Source organism: Sabethes cyaneus, chromosome 2, assembly GCF_943734655.1.
Source record: "Sabethes cyaneus chromosome 2, idSabCyanKW18_F2, whole genome shotgun sequence".
In the NCBI taxonomy this organism is placed as follows: Eukaryota; Metazoa; Arthropoda; class Insecta; order Diptera; family Culicidae; genus Sabethes; species Sabethes cyaneus.
Window position 1 is genome coordinate 31,895,904 of NC_071354.1, and position 20,610 is coordinate 31,916,513.

A 20,610-nucleotide genomic window follows, 5' to 3' on the forward strand; every position below is an offset into this window, starting at 1 on the left:
AAAATTTCTTCAATTAACTCAGTTTTGAGCTGCCACTTTTCGCCTCACCACCACGTTCATATGCCGCAAGGCACGCGTAAGAAGCATTTTAATTAGGGTTTGTTCCATTTTCACCTTCTTTGCGCGCACCCTTGGATAAACTGGGCCGCGCATTCTTAGGATATTTTATTATTTTATGCCTCCACCGATGGGCTCTTTTCTGACCAACGCGGCCACTTTTTTCTTGCCGTGAATTGACCGGAATTTGGTTCCTCGGGGCCAGGCTTGGTTCAAAGATTGATTGATGCAAACGTATTTAAAATCGACCAGGAAATCGCTTGAGTTATTAGTTCTCAATTGGCGGGGCTCGCATTTGACTGACTCGAGTCGAGTTACTGGACATGACCTGCGTAATAGGACCTTTATCTGAAACATAGACATTCCCATTTTAAGAAGAAGGTAAAAAACCTCGCTTCTGTTTAATTCTACCAGTTTTAGGTATTTGCAGTGCATCTATTCGTCACAATTAACACACAAGTAGTAGAATTAAACGGAAGTGAGTCTTTTTCAACTCTTTCTCTACTGTTACAGTGCGATCAATATTGCGAAAGATTAACGAAAGACATTAAGACGAAAGACTTAACTGAAATCATAATGGCCAATGGGCAGGCACGTTCAGGCATACAAAGTGGATTTTGGTTCGGAATTGTTAAGTTATCGAGCGTCACAGGGGCAAATTAAAACCTACACAATGCTATACAAAAGCTCCTTCTAAGGCTACGGCGAACAGTGAATTAAATGATTATTTCCAATCACACGCATCGAATTCGAATTTATAAGCATCTTTAAGTTGTATCTAACTGGTAGAAAATAGGTTGGGGTCGAAGGTTTTTAGAGTTTCCGGATTTATCAAGGAATATTTTTCCTGATTTCCCGCGGATGTTAACCACGTGAAAAATTATTAAATATTTTAAAATTCTGAAACCATTCGGCCCAGGCTTCTAATCGTATTAAGATAATTGTAAAACTGTTAACGAAAACGATTGTAATTTCTTTTCTTTACTTTTATTAAAATTTAAAAAGTTTTGTAAGCTTAAAAATGAAATGTAATACTGTGTCATCACTAGATCACAGGCATTTCGTTAGTTCTGTTTAATATTTTATAAATGTTTTCGTGTTAGTAATGATTATTATCAAATATTGTGTTATTATTTTTATTCTCTTGATATCAGGTTCCAAGGATGATTCTGTCATCCTTGGAACGGAACTCCTCCATTGTAAAAAGACTGTTCCGTCGTCGTCGTCGTTTGGTACAACCAAAACAGTGTAAAACACACATCCGGGCACATCCGCTTGTTGCAAAGGCTTTTCCCTTACGTTTACACGCTAATTCTTTGTTCCTTCTATTGTTTTGTATTAAAAATACTTATCATTTGCATTAAAGTCATTCGTTTTTTTTTTCTCTATTCACCTGTTGTACTAAGTGGTGTCCGTGCATAATAATGTCCGAGCAAAAGTACTGCGTAATGTAATTGAGCCAATCAATCTAGACGAAGGGTGTAGAAGGCGGTTTGATAAAGTTTTATTTATCAATTCGATTTCGCATAAAGGTGGGCGTTACTAACAAAACAACCAAGCCAATCGCTAGCTAGAGAAAAAAAACATGGTGAAAAAACTCGAAATGCCAACCGATGTGCATTTAAGGAATTTCGCATGGTTTAGGATGTTTTTTAATAAAAAAAATCTGGATTGACTAATAATTTTTTTTCAACCCAAATAAATGCTTTGGTACCCGGAACTCTTTCAAGAATTAAAAAAAAAACAAAATCGTGCTATGAGATAAGATGAAGATGCAAACAGGAATTTCGGTTATTAATTAATCTATAGAAAGTGCGTATTAGACTCATACCACTGTTGCCAGTATGTTAATTGTTTCGATAAATAGAGAGTGATGTTCAATTGATGATGAAGATGATGACGATAAGATTCGGTGTTTCATTCGTTCTTTGTGCTTGTGTTTGTCTGTCACTGATGAGATCGAATGGATTCATCGGAACTGTACTATTTTCTGTAACTGTCCGATAATTCCTTTTGTGACTAAAACTAAATCGGCGAGAAATTAAGGGCTAGCAACAGCTTCCTCAGCTTCGTTAGGTCAGCACAACGTGCGTGCGTGCGTGCGGGCGGGCATGTAGAAGGTTAGTAGTTTTCATTTGCTGCTTTTAAGACGCTTTTAACGAGCTCAATATGTTTAATTTTAAGTTGAGCATTACTGTGGTTAGGTTCCTATTTACACGTGTGTTTTTGTCTAGTTTTTTTGTGTGTGTTTATCCCCTTTCACTTTTATTTGTTCTGTGTTTGTTTGTAACTTTGATGCCCTCTTTTCACGTTATCGTGTACGATTTAGCTGTAATTATTTGTTTTCTAAATATTAAATAAATTGTTTGTTTGGTCTTATTTAATTTAATATATAACTATTATTATTATTGCTTTCATTTTATTTAAGTTACCGCATTCTGCAGCTTTTAAAATTGTTTACAGATCAAGAAGAAATTGGCTTGTATATTTCTATATTTTTTTATTGTGTGTCTGCTTCAGCCACTTCACTATTATCTTTTACAAACTGTTCGTACTTTTCCAAAATACCCCGAACTGATTTCAATTCATGTGCTGCGTTTCATTCAATCAGTCTATCTGCACACAGACTGTTGGGATAATTTCAACTCTATAATAGTTAAGCTCACCTAATTTCATTAAACTGTCACTGTAGATTTTATTTTGTTTGATGGCTTTCCCATAAAACCAAACTTATAACCTATTCCGTGCTTCAAAACCAAACCTTATTCTAATTCTATTTGTCTACTGCATTTTTCAAAATCCGGGCAAAATCTTCGCAGGATCGCCGTCCTCGGAGGTGGACACGGATCTGCGGTTCGGTTTGAATAACAACGACAGCAGCAGCCGCAGTGGCAGCAAATCGCCACCGATCAGCCCCAGCCGCACCGGTCTGCACGTTCCACCCACCTTCCGGCGGACACAGTCCGAAAGCAGCACCGGATCGCCGCGCATTACGCCCAGTTCGTCCCCGAGGAAGGTGCTGTAGTAAGAGGGCTTTGCTCGATGGGGGCGCCGCCGCGCCGCGCCGGTCCGTGTCGTCGTGGCCTGTTAGTAAAATTGTTAGTGAAGTAACAACAAACAATACCGCAAAATCTATCTATGGAAGTGTAGAATTTAGTCGTAAGTCTGTGCGACGCCTGATGCTTGCCTTTTAGACGGTTTTTATTTTCGATCGAAAAATGGCGGCATTCGATACTGTTCGTCAAAAATTTCGGAAGTCAATTTTTATTCCCAATAATGGGTCTGCGTGCGTTACTCAATCGAGTATTGGTCCTTAGATTTTGGCACTGGGCACTGGAGATCATAGCACTTCGAAGGTGCCTGAAGTAATATAGGTAAAATAGGGATATTTATTTATTAAATAATTACGAGTAACATTGAACCTTCGTTGTATTGCTTATTAATCCGAAACACATGAGAAAGCATTATACCTAATTGTCAATATAGGTACTTCGCAGCAAAATGTTCATCACCGGACCATGATAGTTGCGGACATAGTTGGCTATGATTTGATATCCATGATTAGACAGAAGAACAAACTTGAACTCTAACCACCAAGGCAGGGAAGATGAAATAAAATAGGTTTTAAGCTTGAAATTAATTTTTCCTTGGAGTAAGGACATTAACATTTTTGTCGACAACGAAAAGTAAGTTTTTAGTGTTCCTAGATATGTAACAGCTTCAAACTAGACGGAGATATATGAAACACGTGTGGTTCGAAAGGTAGATTCAGCAAGAATGTATTATGTCTTTTATAGGTTTTATAACTAATGCGCATAGCCTACTATGATGGTCAATGTAAATGCGAATGAAGTTATTTGTATTACAGAATTACGATACTACATTTACTATCTATTTTTTTTTTTTTATTATTAATCCTAAGCATCATTGGGATCAGTCAATACTGATTGTACATAGTCTTGCATATAAGCTGGTTTACGGATAATTCGTTTACATCTATCAGATTGCTTCTCATTGCTTGATTTAGTAGATAATCCTAGTTCATTAGTTTCTGAAAGTGATTCTCGAGAAAAGTTAGGTGATGCACAATTATAGTTACCATAGTAACTATGGTTACTTTGATGATGCGAGAAAATCAGAATAATGCAGTTCGAACAAGAACCGTTTGGCGATAAACAAAAAATGGTTACCTTAGTAACAATGGTTACTACGGTAACTATGGGTTGAGTTATGAAAGCAGAACGAAACTTGCAGAGACAAAGTAGTTACGAGCCGAGCAAAGTAGAACATATTTGTCAAGACATACAAGATATTTTTGTTATGTCAAGTAATCGGTTAGTTGTTTAAAAGTAATAGATATACGTTGAAGAATTGTATTATAGTGAGACGCATTTATAGTTAAATCAAGTTAAAAAAAATTGAACTGAGGAGTCGAGTGACTGATGTGCTGATTGATTTGATGTTTTACAGAAACAATGCGATCACTTGGACTGCAGCTAAGAGTGTTTGAATACGCGTCGTATACTAATGATGTTGGCATAGAGTGGCGTAAGTGGCTAAGATCTTTTGAGGCCATGATTCGTGCAAGCCGGATTGATGATGACGAATGGAAGCGAGATTTATTACTGCACTATGCGGGACCGAGCGTTCAGGAACTCTTCGATACATTACCCGAGGTACCAGGAATTAACGAACGTGGACCGTTGCTGAATGTTGAGCATTATACACCGAATATGACTGCTTACGATGAAGCTAAAAGTAAGTTGAATGACTTTTTCTTGCCAAAGGAAAATTCTACCTATGAACGACACTTGCTACGTCAAATGAAGCCACGAACTGGGGAAAATATTGACGCCTTCACTATTAGATTACGCGTTCAAGCAGAACGTTGTGGGTTCGGTGATGGAGCGGAAGAAAATATAAAAGATCAAATTATTGAGAAGTGTGAATCAACTAAACTACGTCGCGAATTACTAAAACAAGGGGATGTCAATCTCGACCAGGTGTTAGGAATAGCAAAAATTTTCGAAACCGTCTCTCAACAAGAAAAATCGTTTGCCGGTGTAGGTGAACTGAAATCACAGGATGTTAATAAGATTGAAACAACATATGGAAAAAGGAAGAAATTCGACGCGCCGAAACAGTTTGAATGTCATCGTTGCGGTTACTTTGGACATGTTGCTAAAGATGATAGTTGTCCAGCAAAAGGGAAGCTATGCAATAAGTGCGGTGGAAAGGACCATTTTCAAAAGAAATGCCGTAGCAAGCAATCAAGGAATGAGTCGAGGAAAACAAATAGTAATCCAAGATTTGAAAGCCGAGTAAATATTAATAATACTGATATGGGCCATAAGAACGACCAAATGAACGTTGTAAAGCACATAGCTGATGAACAAACTGAATACGTTTTCAACATTACAACATTGGATGGCAATGTAGAAATTCGGTGTGAAATAGGTGGCGTTACTGTTTCAGCAGTGATAGATTCCGGTTCTAAGTATAACTTGCTTAGTGAATCAAATTGGGAAAGATTAAAAGAAAAAAAAATAAATGTGTCAAACCAACGTCGAGAAGCGTCAATGGTGTTCAAAGCTTATGGAGGACAATCGTTACAGCTAATTGGTGTGTTTACAGCTACGGTCAAGTTGAGTGATGCTAGCTTATCGACTGAGTTCTATGTTATAAAAGGAAATGGTAAAATTTTGATTGGACGAGATACAGCAATGGCTATGGGTGTCCTAAAGATAGGAATGCCTGTTAATAAAGTAGAAGTTAATGCTGAAAGTAAGAAGCTAGGAACAATCAGAGATATAATCGTAGATATTCCGATTAAAGCAGATGCTGTACCAGTTGTTCAACCGTATCGACGAATACCGGTGGCTTTAGAGAAGGTAGTGGATAATAAACTGGACAACTTGCTTGAGCAAGGTGTTATCGAAGCGGTGAACGAACCAGCGAAATGGATATCTCCTATAGTAGTGGTACCCAAAGGAAATGATGGCGACGTGCGCATATGTGTAGATATGCGTCGAGCAAATGAAGCTGTAGAAAGAGAAAATCATCCTTTACCAACTCTTGAAGATTTTTTGCCACATTTGGCAAAGGCAAAGGTTTTCTCTCGTTTAGACGTAAAAAATGCTTTTCACCAGGTAGGTGATGTGTCTGACGATATTTAGTATATATAACATATATATTGCATCAGTTTTGATTTTGATTGTTGAATTAAATCAAATAAATTTTCAAGTTTCGGAAGCTAAGATCTTAATGTTTTATTTTAGGTTGAAATATCAAAGAAATCCCGCGAAATTACTACGTTCATTACGCGTAAAGGCTTGTTTCGTTATACCCGACTAATGTTTGGTATAAACTGCGCGCCTGAACTCTTCCAAAAAACAATGGAACAGATTCTGAGCGGGTGCGAAGGGTGTTTGATTTATATCGACGATATAATTATTCATGGATCTGATCAGAGTCAGCATAATATAAGATTGGAAAAAGTCATTCAAAGATTACATGAATGGAATGTGATCCTAAACGAAGAAAAATGTATCTATGGAGTATCTGAAATGAGAGTTTTGGGACATATCTTGTCAGCAAATGGGATCAAGCCAGACATTGATAAATTAGACTCCATCCGTCGTTTCCGAGAACCAAAATCTGCAGAAGAGGTAAGAAGTTTCTTGGGCTTAGTTAATTACCTTGGCAGGTTTATTCCCGATCTGGCAACTTTGACGCATCCATTACGACAATTAACGGTTCAAAAACAAAGTTTCGTTTGGAGACTCGAGCAACAAGTAGCATTTGCTAAGTTAAAGGAGCTTATGACTTGTCCTACTACATTAGGATATTTCGATGAATCTGATCGTACGCAGCTGGTTGCTGATGCCAGCCCGGTTGGGTTGGGCGCAGTCCTGCTTCAAATTAATGAACAAGGTCCAAGGATTATTGCTTACGCAAGTAAAAGCTTATCCGATGTTGAAAAGAGGTACGCTCAGATCGAAAAGGAGGCACTTGCTCTTGTTTGGGCAGTTGAGCGATTTCACTTCTATCTATATGGTCGGTCATTCGAATTAATAACGGATCATAAACCGTTGGAGGCACTTTTCGGTCCAAGATCCAAACCATGTGCCAGGATTGAAAGATGGGTTGTTCGATTACAATCATACAAAGCAACAGTTGTCTACCGCCCGGGCAAATCAAATATAGCAGATCCATTATCACGGTTGTCCGTTACAGATAATGTGACTGGAAAATCTTTTGACGAATATACAGAACATTACATAGCTTGGGTAGTTTCTAATGCATCGCCGGTTGCTCTGAAAATCACAGAGATTGAAACAGCATCTGAAATTGACAATATTATTCAGTCAGTCCGTCTTGGCATAGAAGAAGATATTTGGTCAGAAAGTGCATTACCGTTTAAGGTATTTGCTACAGAATTGTGTTTTGCTGGAAAGATTCTGTTACGAGGAACTAGAATGGTAATTCCAGAATCACTGAGAAAACAGACATTGGACTTAGCTCACGAGGGTCACCCTGGTATGACTATTATGAAACAGCGATTGAGAGCAAAGGTTTGGTGGCCAAAGTTAGATACGCAAGTTGAACAATACGTCAGAAATTGTCGAGGATGCATGCTGGTCGGAGCACCATCTGCACCAGAACCGATTAAGCGAAGGGAATTACCCTCAGGACCATGGCAGCATGTAGCTATCGATTTCCTTGGACCACTGCCGTCCGCTCATTTTTTATTCGTGATAGTTGACTATTTCAGCCGTTATATAGAGGTAGAAATCATGACAAAAACAGATACAACTGAAACTATTAAACGTTTAAATGCAATATTCGCTCGTTTTGGTCTGCCGCTTTCCATCACCGCTGATAATGGGCCTCAATTTATAAGTGATGAATTCCGAGAGTTTTGTAGTTCCAACAATATAAAACTAATTAACACAACTCCGTATTGGCCCCAACAAAACGGCGAAGTCGAGCGACAAAACCGATCTCTTTTAAAGAGACTGATAATTAGTCAAGAAACAAATTCTGACTGGATTGCAGAATTAAATAAATATTTACTAATGTATCGTTCATCTCCACACTCAACTACAAAAAAAACTCCATCTGAAATGCTTCTTGGCTTCAACATACGTGATCGGCTTCCGTCAATTTATCAGCCAGCAGATGAAGATGAGGAAGTGGTAGATCGTGATAAGGAGGCTAAAGAACGAGGAAAGTTATATGCAGACATAAGACGAAATGCTAAACCAAATAATATTGCTGAGGGAGACGATGTTCTGGTAAAGAAAATGACAAGAACAAATAAACTATCCCCATATTACGAACCGCAGGTTTACAAGGTCCTGAAAAGAAAAGGAGGAGAAGTTATAGTATCTTCAAAAGACTCAGGCGTAAAGTACCGTAGACACGTTTCTCATTTAAAACCAATTTCTACAAAACAAAATTCACTTACTGCATTTAAGCAACGAGTCTCTTTTTCACAAATCACAATTCTGTCTACTGCATTTAAGCAACGAGTATCAGCTTGTTTCGCTTTGTCACAAATTAAATTTTCTGTCTACTGCATTCAAGCAAGGTATCTCAAACCAAACAGTCCTTTTTTTATTTTATAATTTGATCGTGCTAGAATCATTCACATCAATATATCTGCATTTAAGCAATCTACTCGCGATTTGTTATTTTCCTAAGTATTTTATACATACCAAACGAATTTGCCGATCCCATCCTCGTCGCCAAAATGTAACAGCTTCAAACTAGACGGAGATATATGAAACACGTGTGGTTCGAAAGGTAGATTCAGTAAGAATGTATTATGTCTTTTATAGGTTTTATAACTAATGCGCATAGCCTACTATGATGGTCAATGTAAATGCGAATGAAGTTATTTGTATTACAGAATTACGATACTACAAGATACAAGATCCAAGCCTAGATACAGGATACCGATATTATTCTAGTTCTAATCTGAAAACTTCAACCGTTCGTGTATTCAAAACTTACTTATCTGGATCATCACAAACCAACAATTGGGAGGTTGCGAAGGCGTCGAAATCGTGGGTAAGTTCAAAGCCTAAAGCCATAATCCAAGAAGTGTCGAGAGGAGACCGCCTTTTCGTCAGCGGTCTTCAATTCTTTGGACATCGCATACTCTCCGCCTGATCCTGCACCACCTAGTCTAACCATGTTGCTCGCTGTGCCCCTGGTTGGTTTGTACCTACCGGATTTGAAGCGAACATCATCTTTGCATGGCAGCTGTCAATCGTACTCGTCCAGCTTTAACCACCTTTTGAAAACTGGGTTCCCCATTGAGCTGTGCGAGTTCATAGTTCATTCTCCGCCTTCATTCTCCGATCGCCTGATACGCCACGGAAGATCGATCTTAACACTCGTGTTTCGAAAACTTCGACCACTCGCAGGAACAGCGGGCATGAGAGTCCATCACCTTGACGAAACTTTCTGTGTGATTCGAATGTACTCAACAATCCACCCGAAATTCACACATAGCAATGTGTACCATCCATCGTACATTAAATCAGTTTGATGAGCTTCCTGGGGAAGCTGTTCTCGTTCATGGTTTTCTATGGTATCGTTCATGGGTCTATGGTATCATATGTGGCTTTGAAGTCAACGGACAAGTGGTGCGTGGCAACTCTTTATTCACGACCCTTTTAGAGGATCTGCCGCAGCGTAAATATTTGATCCTTCAACGAAGCCTGCCAGATAAATTCTCACAAATCTTTTCGCAATTGGTGATAGACGGCGAAAAATGATTTAGGATTGGGACAGCAGCGGCATTGAGAACGGCGATCATTCGATAGTTTTCACAGTCCAACTGGACACCCTTCTTGTAGATCGATCAGATAACCCCATTATTTTACTGCTCCGGTAGCTGTTCTGTCTCCCAAATCCTAACAATTTGTCGGTGTACACAAATGGCCAGCTTTTCTCTTCGAGTGGTTAAAATCAGTTCAGAACAGGGATGCCAGTTGATTTTTTGAAAAGTCTTCACGAATCAAGGAAAAATGTCTTCATTTGTCTTCCTTCGGCTTTCCGCCCATTCAAATTGCATGGTGAAGACATGTCTTCACATGTCTTCAAGCGAAGACATTTCACTTTTTTGTAACAGAAATGTCTTCAAAATGAAGACATGTCTTCACTTCTGGCATCTCTGGTTCAGAATGCGAACCATATCATATTTGACAGATTGATAGTTGTTTTACTCAATGAGAGCATATATAAGGTGAGGATGAAGATATGTTTCTGTAACAGCGAATTTATTTATTCAGTCCAAGTTGGAATTGGATGAATTTTTGGTGTTCATTTGCTCCGCTTTGATAGATAAAATTTATCTCATTTCATTTCGGGTTGAATACACAAATTTGTTATATGTTAGGCGACATCCATTTAGTACGTCACGTCAATTTTGACCAAAATCAACCCCCCCCCCCTCCCCCCTTGTCACATTTTGTCACACATTCGTGACCCCCCCTGAGAAAGTACGTCACGTCACGCCAACCCCGCCCCCCCTCCTTCACAACAAAAAAATTAAATATTCATTCCAACTTTTTATTTAAAGCTATCAAATGAATTTCAGCAAATAAAAAAAGGAACATTTTCGAACTTATAAGTCATCGATTCACGGATTTTGAAAATGATCTCCAATTGCTGCAATCGGATACGCTTCGGAAGTCGCTAATGTGTCGTCCACATCCATCCACACAAATTCGTCTGACCTAGTTGAAAGAATCAGGACTTCCTGCTGACGTCTTGCAGCAACACGCCTTGGAAGAACTTTTCTGACGGATTTTGTCATTTTGTGTATTCATTCAATCGTGCAATCATTCAACACTACCTTAGATGCGAAATTTAATCCGCAAGTGGCTTAAACTCTATCCTTCAGAGAGCTTTTGAGTGAGGGGCAGTATAAATTATACCGAGAAACCATAAAAGCAGCCGTGGAACTTCGGTATGAGTTTTTGTTCATCGATTGAGTTCAGCACGAATATCAAGGGAAAACATTTCCATGGGTCTCTAGTAGCATCCCGTAACCCTTCAGGAGTTTGTGCGACTGCTATTTGCGCTTGCAAAAATCTTTTAGGCAGGACGGTACTCAAGCAGCTCTTCAGCGGTGTACTGCATATTCTTTAAAGCTTCAATGGAGAGTGCATACTACATAGAATAAATGAGTCCTGTTCACACATATATGTTAAAAAGGAGTATTCATTCAAAAAATTTAACTATTTGTTTTAAAATCCATCAGTACGTCAATTTTATAGAAGCCTTCAATAGTTGTATCTTAAAACGAAGGCTAAATTATAATTTCCCGAATAAATTTTCCATTTGATTTTTTTTTCATGTGACGTCACATAACTTCATACCCCCTCCCCCTTTACGTCACAAATCGTCACGATTAGGTCAACCCCCCATCTCCCCTATAAACGTGACGTACTTTATGGATACCTCTTAATCAGCGTCTTGTAGATTATTAACTTCGTGCGGTGGCGAATTTGTTCGATCGCAGCGTCCTTCGGAGTCCAAAGTAGGCACGATTTCCTGCCATAATGCGTCTTTGTATTTCTCTGCTGGGGTCGTTGTCTGCGGTAATCAGTGAGCATAGATACACGAACTCTTCTACCACCTCGATTTCATCACTGTCTAAATGAATTCGGAAAGAGAGGTCAGCATTCACTTCTCTAGAAGCTCTTCCTTTCATGTATTTTGTTTTCGATTCATTAATGACAGGTCCAATCCGTTTGGCTTCAGCTTTCAGTCCGATGTACGGTTTCGCCATTCTCTCAAAGGTACGTGTAATGACCCAAGTAACAATTTCAGGCTGATCAAACGCTTTTATAGCTGATTTTATTCAACTTGTGGCTGATCTATGGTTTAGGTTTAGAAATAAAAACCTTTTTTCAGCTCTTAAACATCTAAATCTGGTGATTTTATCAAGCTTCAGGCTAATTAATAGCTGCTTCCGAAGCTGCAATGAAGCTTAACAGGAACTTTTTTGCGCTTTTAAATAGCCAATTTGCACAATGCTGTCAGTTCTATTTTTAGAACGAGAAATAGTTTTGCAATCTGCTTTTCCATTCGCTTAATAAACGCTTCATCAACCTTTATGCAGCCACAAAAATCTATTTTTAAATTTTAAAAAATGGAACGCGTCTTTTTATTTTGCCGTGAACACGATATTTTTAATTTCAAATAACTTTAATTCGTCTAAGTAAGCTAGCTAATTAAAAATGCATGTCTTTTTTCCGGGAATTGAATCCATCTTTTGATCCATAAGCACTCACCGTATGATCCGCCCCATTTGCATCTGCAGAACAGACTGTGAGAATATCTTTACACCTGAAGCCTAGCCCACCTAGCGTGAACCAGTCGATAATGTCGATAACTGATAAACATTTGCTGTAAGCTGAATTGCGAAATTCTATGATCTGACAGTATGTGTGCTGTGAGCCGAACGAAAACTTGGTAGAAGTTTGTTAAGCCACTTTAACACCCTTAAGCAGCCTTAAAGTAGTTTGAAAGCTGTAGTAGTTTGAAAGCTGTTGGTTTAGCCTAAACCTAAACCATAGATCAGCCACAAGTTGAATAAAATCAGCTATAAAAGCGTTTGATCAGCCTGAAATTGTTACTTGGGTGTGAACCTAATGAAAGCTTCCACTCTACACTTTAACACCTTTAAGCAGCCGTAAAACGGTTTGATGTTTATGGCTGTTTAGAAGCAGATTTTTTAGTAGAAAAATCCGCTATTAAGCTTGTTTATCAGCTTTTGGGAGAGAACTGGTTTAAAAAAAACTTAAAGTAGCTTAAACATCGCTTATTTAAACATCATTTAGTGCATAGTACTGCAGCTTTGATCGCCCTAAACCTACCCGTAAACAGCCATTGCTTTTACAATTCAGCTACCGTTGTTACTTGGGGATGTCAACGTCATCAGCGAAACCAAGAAGCTAGACGAACTTCGTGAATATCGTGCCATTCGTGTCTATCCCCGCTCTTCTTATCACACCTTTCAAAGCGATGTTGAACAGCAAACATGAAAGCCCATCACCTTGCCGTAATCCTCTTCGAGATTCAAAGGGACTCGAGACTGCCCCTGATACTCGAACAACACACATTACTCGATCCATCGTCGCCTTGATCAATCGCGTTAGTTTATCCGGAAATCCGTAGTAGTGCATAATCTGCCATAGCTGATCTCGATCGATCGTGTGGTACGCCGATTTGAAGTCGATGAATAAATGATGCGTGGGCACGTTGTATTCGCGACATTTCTGCAACACTTGCCTAAGCGCGAAAATCTGATCCGTGGTGGCACAGGAACCCATGAATCCCGGTTGATATTGCCCCACGAACTTTTTTGCAAATGGTGATAATCGACGACATAAAAGTTGGGAGAGTACCTTGTATACAGGTAGCGTTCAACAGTGTGATTGCGCGGTTCTATAATTAGAAGAATCCAACTTGTCGCCCTTTTTGTAGATTGGACACACGATGACTTCCGTCCACTCCTCCGGTAGTGGCTCCTCCTCGTAAATCGTGACAATGACCCAGTGCAGCGCTCTAGCCGGTACGTCACCACCGTATTTCAGTAGCTCGCCGGGTAGCTGATCAGCCCCAGCTGCTTTATTGTTCTTCAGCCGACCGATCTCTTCTGCTACCTCCCGGAGGTCGGGGGCTTGTATTCTGTCGTCTTCTGCATGCACTTCAAGATCTATTCCCATATCGTCACCTTCATGTTCAGCTACATCGCTTTTAAGGTGCTCGTCATAATACTCCTTCCACGTCTCGATCACCCCACGTTCGTTCGTGAGAAGATTACCGTCTGAGTCCCGACACATATCGGCCTGCTGCACATAGCCTTTGCGCGAACGGTTTAACTTCTCGTAGAACTTTCGTTTATCGTTAGTACGGTACAGCTCTTCCATCGCCTCGCGATCTCGTTTTTCCTGTTGGCGCTTTTTCCTCCGGAAGACCGAGTTTTGCCTGTTCCGTGCTTGTTTATATCGCTCCACATTCGCCCTCGTACGGTGTTGCTAATTGCTCGCATTCACCGTCGAACCAATCGTTTTTTCGGTTCGGATTCATTGTACCTAGTGCCGCTAGAGCAGTACGACCGATGGCGGTCTTAATGCCTTTCCAACCATCTTCAAGAGTTGCTATGCCAAGTTGCTCTTCCGTTGGTAGCGCTGCTTCCAGCTGCCGCGCGTATTCCTGGGCGTCTCGTAACTGCTCGATGTTGGGTCGCGGCGTACGACTTCGACGCGTGTTATACACCGTCGAGAGCTTTGAGCGCATGCAGACTGCAACTAGGAAGTGGTCCGAATCTATATTCGCACTGCGGTAACTGCCAACGTTTATAACATCAGAGAAGAATTTACCGTCGATTAGAATATGGTCAATTTGGTTTTCTATTCGTTGGTCTGGTGATCTCCAGGTGGCCTTGTGGATATCTTTGCGGGGGAAGAAGGTTCTTCGGACTACCATACCGCGGGAAGCATCAAAATTTACGCATCGTTGGCCGTTGTCGTTCATTGCGGCATGCAGGCTGTTTGGCCCGATTACCGGTCTATATATAGCTTCCCGTCCTACTTGCGCGTTCATGTCACCGATGACGATTTTCACGTCCCGTCGTGGACAGCCATCATACACCTGCTCCAGCTGCGCGTAGAACGCCTCCTTCTTGTCATCGGGTCTCCCTTCGTGTGGGCAATGCACATTGATGATACTGTAATTGAAGAAACGGCCGTTAATCCTCGACTTGCACATCCTTGCGTTGATCGGTTGCCAACCAATCACACGCTGGCGCATCTTTCCCAGTACTATAAAGCCGGTTCCCAACTCGTTAGTGGTGCCACAGCTCTGGAAGAAAGTAGCCGCTCGATGGCCGCTTTTCCATACCTTCTGTCCTGTCCAGCAAAGTTCCTGCAGTGCTACGACTTCGAAGTATCGGGGATGTAGTTCATCATATATTATATCCTATCGCAACCCGGGAAGCCGAGCGATTTGCAATTCCATTTCCCGAGTTTCCAATCGTAGTCCTTATTTCGTCGCGTAAGCTCCTTCCAGGTTGTCAACTCCCCATTTGAAGCCCAAACCTGGTGACCTTTAGGTGTACTTGTGTAAGAATCTGTGCTGGAAGGAGGTACTACGTGCAGGCATGTTCTTGGAGGCGGCAAAGTCGATAAGCATTAGACCCATTTCATTGGTAAGCGGGTGTACGCTGAACGCTCCAATTTCCGGTTTGTGTTCTTCCTTCTGGCCGACCTGAGCATTGAAATCCCCGATGACGATCTTGATATCACGTTTTGAGTAGCAGTCGTATTCATGTTCTAACTGCGCGTGAAATTCCTCTTTGTGGTCATCGGTGCTTCTGAGGAGCGGGCTGTGCACGTTGATGATGATTATATTGAAGAACCGGCCCTTGATCACAATCACTCGTTTCCGCATCTCCCTATGAAAGCTATACCCAACTCGTGTGTGTTGCCGCAGCTTTGGTAGATCCATCTCTGAAAGCACGTACCGTTGAATTCTTCCAGTACACTTCCTGCAGCGCGACGACGTCGAACTTGCGGCTTTTCAATACATCAGAGAGCACTCGAGGACTCCCTTCGAAGCTGAGAGATCGACAGTTTCACGTCCCGAGTTTCCAATCCATAGTCCTCTGTCGTCGTCTATTCCGATTGTTCGGAGCCGAATTTTTTTTGTTCCTCGTCTATTGCTTATCGTGGTGGCAGTTTGCAATGCCTGTTTCACCGGAGGGCCAACGAAGCATACCATCTTGACTTCCACCAGGGTACCCCGCTGGTACCATGAGTAAGTAGGGATAGGAGTTACTGGATAAGAGACAATAGACTATTGTTGGGTCTATTTTATGTCTACAGTTGCGCAAGGTACCGATAGTACGCATTATTCAGCCATTTACAAGCCGGAAAATGTCAAGATACATAAATGGTAGAAAATATGACAAGAATTAATACAAAAATTAATACAAGAATTAATAAATAAAATAAAACAATAATGATATATTCTAAAAATCAGCATAAAAAGGCACAAAAAAGTAAAACAAAATTAACGTGATACTAAAAAATGATACTAAAATTACCTAGAAAGGTAGAAAAATAACAGGAAAATTATACAAACCTGGCATAATACATAAAATATAATAGAAAAATAATGCATAAAAACATAAAGAAAAAACACAAAAACACGAAAGCAAAAAAAAAATGACAAAAATGATAATTGGTAAAAAATTGATACAAAAACGGCCCCGTAGAGCCGGACTGTATCAAGAATTTCTTTCCATTGTACTGGGTCCTGGGCTACTCATCGCCAATTCGTTGAGCGTCTCGACACACGCTAGTCGGCTTCACGCTGGTCGAGCCATCTAGCACGTTGGGTCCTTCTATGCCTGGTAGGTACCGGTAGCGTTCTTGAAGAGAACGGATTTCACTGCACAATCAGTGGTCCGGTATCTACACGATGTGGCAGACCCACCGTAGTCTCCCGGCTATCGCCAGGTGTACGAAAGGTATCTTTCCAAGTAGTGCTGGCAGCTCGTGATTCATATGCTTCCGCCACTCTTCGCTTACGATTTGTCCTTTTCCAAAAATAGGCCGCAACGCCTTTGGTTCAAAAACAGTCTCAACAACAGTTACGGTCTACAGACCTCCGGTTTAAATGCGTCGTTCAATCTCCTTACTCGTATTGTCGGCGGTGAATAGAGATCGCAAATATATGAACTCTGGAGCCTCTTCTAACCATATGTTTGGTTTTCGATGTATTGATTTGAAATATAATCCTCCCAGCGTCTGGCGTAGATTGCCTCCGCCGTTCCAAGGTTGTTGGTAATGATGTCGAGGTCGTCTGAGAAGGCTAGGAGTGGCTACTTTTGCTAAGGATCGTTCCTCTCGTTTCGATGCCCGCTCGCAGGATCACACCTTCAATAGCGATGTTGAATTATACAGGACAGCCCTCCCGTTGTCGCAACACTCTGCACGATTCGAAAGGACTCGAGAGTGTCCCCGAAACGCTCACGTAGCACATCACTCGCTCTAAGGTAGCATTGATCAGCTGCGTCAGTTTGTCCGGAAAACCATTCTCGTGGATTATCTACCATACCATCTACCTGTTCACTGCCCTGAAATCCACGAAAATACGATGCGTGGGTATGTTGTACTCCCAACATTTCTGGAGGATTATATCTAGGAGTCAAAAATTGATCCATAGTAGCATTGGGACCCAAAAACCCGTCTGGTACTATTTTACGAATTCTCTCGCTATTGGAGATAGATGACCTGACAAAATCTGGGAGAGTACCTAGTAGGCAACATTGTTAAGCGTAATTTCGCAGTTCTTGGTCATTTTTGTAGAATTATGCCGGGAGTTAATCCTTTCCGGCGGCTCTATTATTCTTCCACTGACCGCCGGATCTCTTCGATTGTTTGTAGGCACTCCTAGGTCAATTTTCATTTCATGTTCTTCTGTTATATCGTCATTGAGAGGCTCATTGAAGCATTGGTTCCAGGTTTCCCTCCTCGTCCCTACAAATATCAGGCTTCGGCACAGGCACTTTGCTTAGAAGTTGTTATTGTTCGCAAAACGCATTTTTACCGTAGCTTAGAAAAATATGGAAACGAAGTGATGGGTTAAATTACAGAAAGCCTCCGACTCAGTGACTCTCCCATAAATACCACGGACTTGGGAAAGGGTGGATTCCCTTCAAGTAATCCAAATTGACAGATCTGTCTTTTAGACAAAACATTGAAAACAGCACAATGGCGCAATTCATATTAACATATTTATTGAAAACATGAGGATATGAGCCTTTGGCTCTTAACTTCTTAGCCTAAATTATTTAAATAGCAAATAGCGTATAACAGGTTGATGGCTGTACACAGTGTACATGGTTGATGGCAACGGAATGAACTCAGGTTTATAGAAATAACGAACAAATTTACTCAGAACTTCCTTCTTCTTCGGTGCCAGATTGAACGGGCAAAACGATGTTGGCACGCAGCTGGGCTTTTATTTCCATCATATGGGTTACGTACAGCATCTGCCGGTACATGTGCAGTGCAGACAGGAAATCGTCCTCCGGATGACGAGCGGCATGTCGCTTGACAAACTGCTGTATGGCATTCATTTTGGCTGCCTCGGGTATATCGTCTTTCCGCAACGTTTTTCGCAGAACGTCAATGTGTTTCCTTGGTATTGGTGGACAAAGCATACTTGACGCTAGCCACGCATCAATTTTGGTAATATCACAGGCCGAACAATTGCAGACGAAGTAGAAAATTTCCATCATTTCTTCGCGCTCATCTTCTTCGTGTTTTCCGAACAGTGGGCCATACGAGACAAAAACTTGTTCACCTTTGGTAATCGGACGTATCACAACGAACTTTAGCTGGCCGGAAAAATACGTGACCATAGTGTTTGGGTCGCACGAATGATTGCACACCGACGCGAGCGACTGCAATTGGATCGTCCATTGCTCCGGAGTGCCGATAATTAGAAAGCCGACAATTCTCATGTAATCCAAAAAGTATTTCAGCATGAAATTTTTCTTTGACCGATTTGTTAAAATTGACTTTACTAGAGGATGCTTTATGTAGATAGAATAGTAGATTGCTGAGTAGAAACGGAACAAATTTTCGTAGCGAAATTTCTTGACAGGCAATTTAACCTGGTGAAAAATTTTGAACTCCTCCAGTGCATCGTAGTTTTTATAGTCCAGAGACAGCGGATTAGCATTGCCCGAGTCGGACTGTTGTGAGGCAAATGCCATCATCTCATCCAAATCGTCATTGAACAGAGACAAACCATAGAAAAACATCCTTGGCCCCATATAGAACCGGCTGGTGCCGTGCGAAATATGCAACAGTTTTTCCGCGATGCCACATTCAAAGCGATGACCCGCCTTTCGCGCCTTCTGCCTGCACTGTTCACTACAGTACATAACGGATACGCAATCCGGGCAAGGAAGAAGACTGTGGAAGTTTTCAATCGAACAATAGTTGCAATTCAGATACTTTAGTTCCGTACTGATGGAGGCCATCATCGACTTCTCCTGCAGGATAACGTCGCCAGCTTTAAAGTCACGCTCGACGACCAAGCTTCTTCCGTAAGTCGGGAGAACCTCCATACGGATGCCTTTTGCAAGGTGAGGAATTTTTCGGTTAACATCGACATTGAACGCAAGTCGCACCTGCGGAACAGTATCTAGACCTTCAGAGTTGTTTATTTTAACCAGACATTTCGTCCTACGGTCCAGCAACTTTGGCATAAACCGTTGCGGATAATTGTTCTCTTTAGCGAGGGCTATATTCGCTAAAGCGTACTGATATTCTTCTTGTTCGAAGTAGACAGCCGACCTAATTAAAAAAAAAGACAGTTTAGGTCCCTATACATTTTGATAAAAGGCGCAACTTATTTACCGATTGGCATAACACATGGCCAGCTCCTCCGAATTGTTCTCAGCCCAACAAATGCTCTCATTGTACTTTTCTAGAGCTTTTTTGAATTGCTGATTCAGGTACAGGCGATTGCCTGCATTTCGTACTTCAGCGGCCTTTCGATTGCATTTAGGTAAATCCGGAATGTCGATGGCGGGTCCTTTAGACAGTACGTAATCCCGGTATTTTGTAACGTTGGCTTTTTTTAGAGGCTTACTATGTTCGAGAAATTGCATTGTATACCTCGCTAAAGGGTTTTGATAAATCCGATTCATATCTTCGGCATCTATAAAGCCTGGGTCAACCTCAGAATCGGCCAGTATACTTCGAACGATGAAGTCCATGTTTTCTATATAATAAAAAGCTTTACAGTCATAAAGAACGAGCTAAAAGCGCTAGTTTAGCATTACTTACAGGTTGGAAGTAATTATGCAACTATCCACAATTAAACAACAAACTTTTGCGATTAACGGTCGTCGATCTTTGTCAGCACAGCACAGACCAACACACTTCGTGTTTGTTCCGTTTGTTCATTTGTGCGAAAAATGAATGCAATTTTCGCGCTTCACAACGGCTAGGGGTTCATCAAGTGAAAAAATTACTATACATTCGTAACCGCACACAAAGATGCCAGACGGACAAAAATCTGCTTTGATTTTAAGTCCAACTTGAAGAATTTTTAATTTTGGTCGCGTAGCTAAGCACAATGTAATTTCTTTCTTCTTGTTTATTGAGCCATATGCTTCAATTAATTTTTGTGGAATATAAATATATCAAACACAAGGCATTTGTCGCAAGGCAAGACAATTGCATTCGTTGTACGAGAAGCCTTACCCAAGTAACAATTCCAGGCTGATCAAACGCTTTTATAGCTGATTTTATTCAACCTGTGGCTGATCTATGGTTTAGGTTTAGAAATGAAAACCTTTTTTCAGCTCTTGAACATCTAAATCTGGTGATTTTATCAAGCTTCATGCTAATTAATAGCTGCTTTCGAAGCTGCAATGAAGCTTAATAGAAACTTTTTTGCACTTTTAAATAGCAAATTTGCGCAATGCTGTCAATTCTATTT

General features: G+C 40.8%; 3 protein-coding genes across 6 annotated transcripts in view; 2 read left to right on the top strand and 1 right to left on the bottom strand.

The window, feature by feature from the left end:
• The window catches only part of LOC128737397 (cholinephosphotransferase 1), a 44,870-nt gene extending 41,408 nt beyond the window's left edge, over nucleotides 1-3,462 (top strand). For all 4 annotated transcript variants that reach the window (XM_053832026.1, XM_053832025.1, XM_053832024.1 and 1 more), the window contains exon 7: nucleotides 2,877-3,462. In XM_053832026.1, coding sequence (XP_053688001.1) covers nucleotides 2,877-3,082 — 206 coding nt within the window. In that variant the 3' untranslated portion in view covers nucleotides 3,083-3,462. The remainder of the gene's footprint in view (nucleotides 1-2,876) is intronic.
• Nucleotides 3,463-4,631: 1,169 nt separating this feature from the next.
• LOC128735235 (uncharacterized protein K02A2.6-like) lies at nucleotides 4,632-6,233 on the top strand. The gene has a single exon (XM_053829730.1). It carries the CDS (start codon nucleotides 4,632-4,634, stop codon nucleotides 6,231-6,233), a length of 1,602 nt encoding a protein of 533 aa, XP_053685705.1.
• A 1,120-nt stretch (nucleotides 6,234-7,353) lies between these two features.
• On the bottom strand, nucleotides 7,354-19,882 carry LOC128735236 (uncharacterized). The gene is made up of 4 exons (XM_053829731.1): nucleotides 19,521-19,882; nucleotides 18,045-19,457; nucleotides 17,122-17,288; nucleotides 7,354-7,373 (listed from the first exon to the last, which is right to left on the bottom strand). Exons 1-4 carry the CDS (start codon nucleotides 19,880-19,882, stop codon nucleotides 7,354-7,356), a joined length of 1,962 nt encoding a protein of 653 aa, XP_053685706.1.
• Between the last annotated feature and the right edge of the window lie 728 nt (nucleotides 19,883-20,610).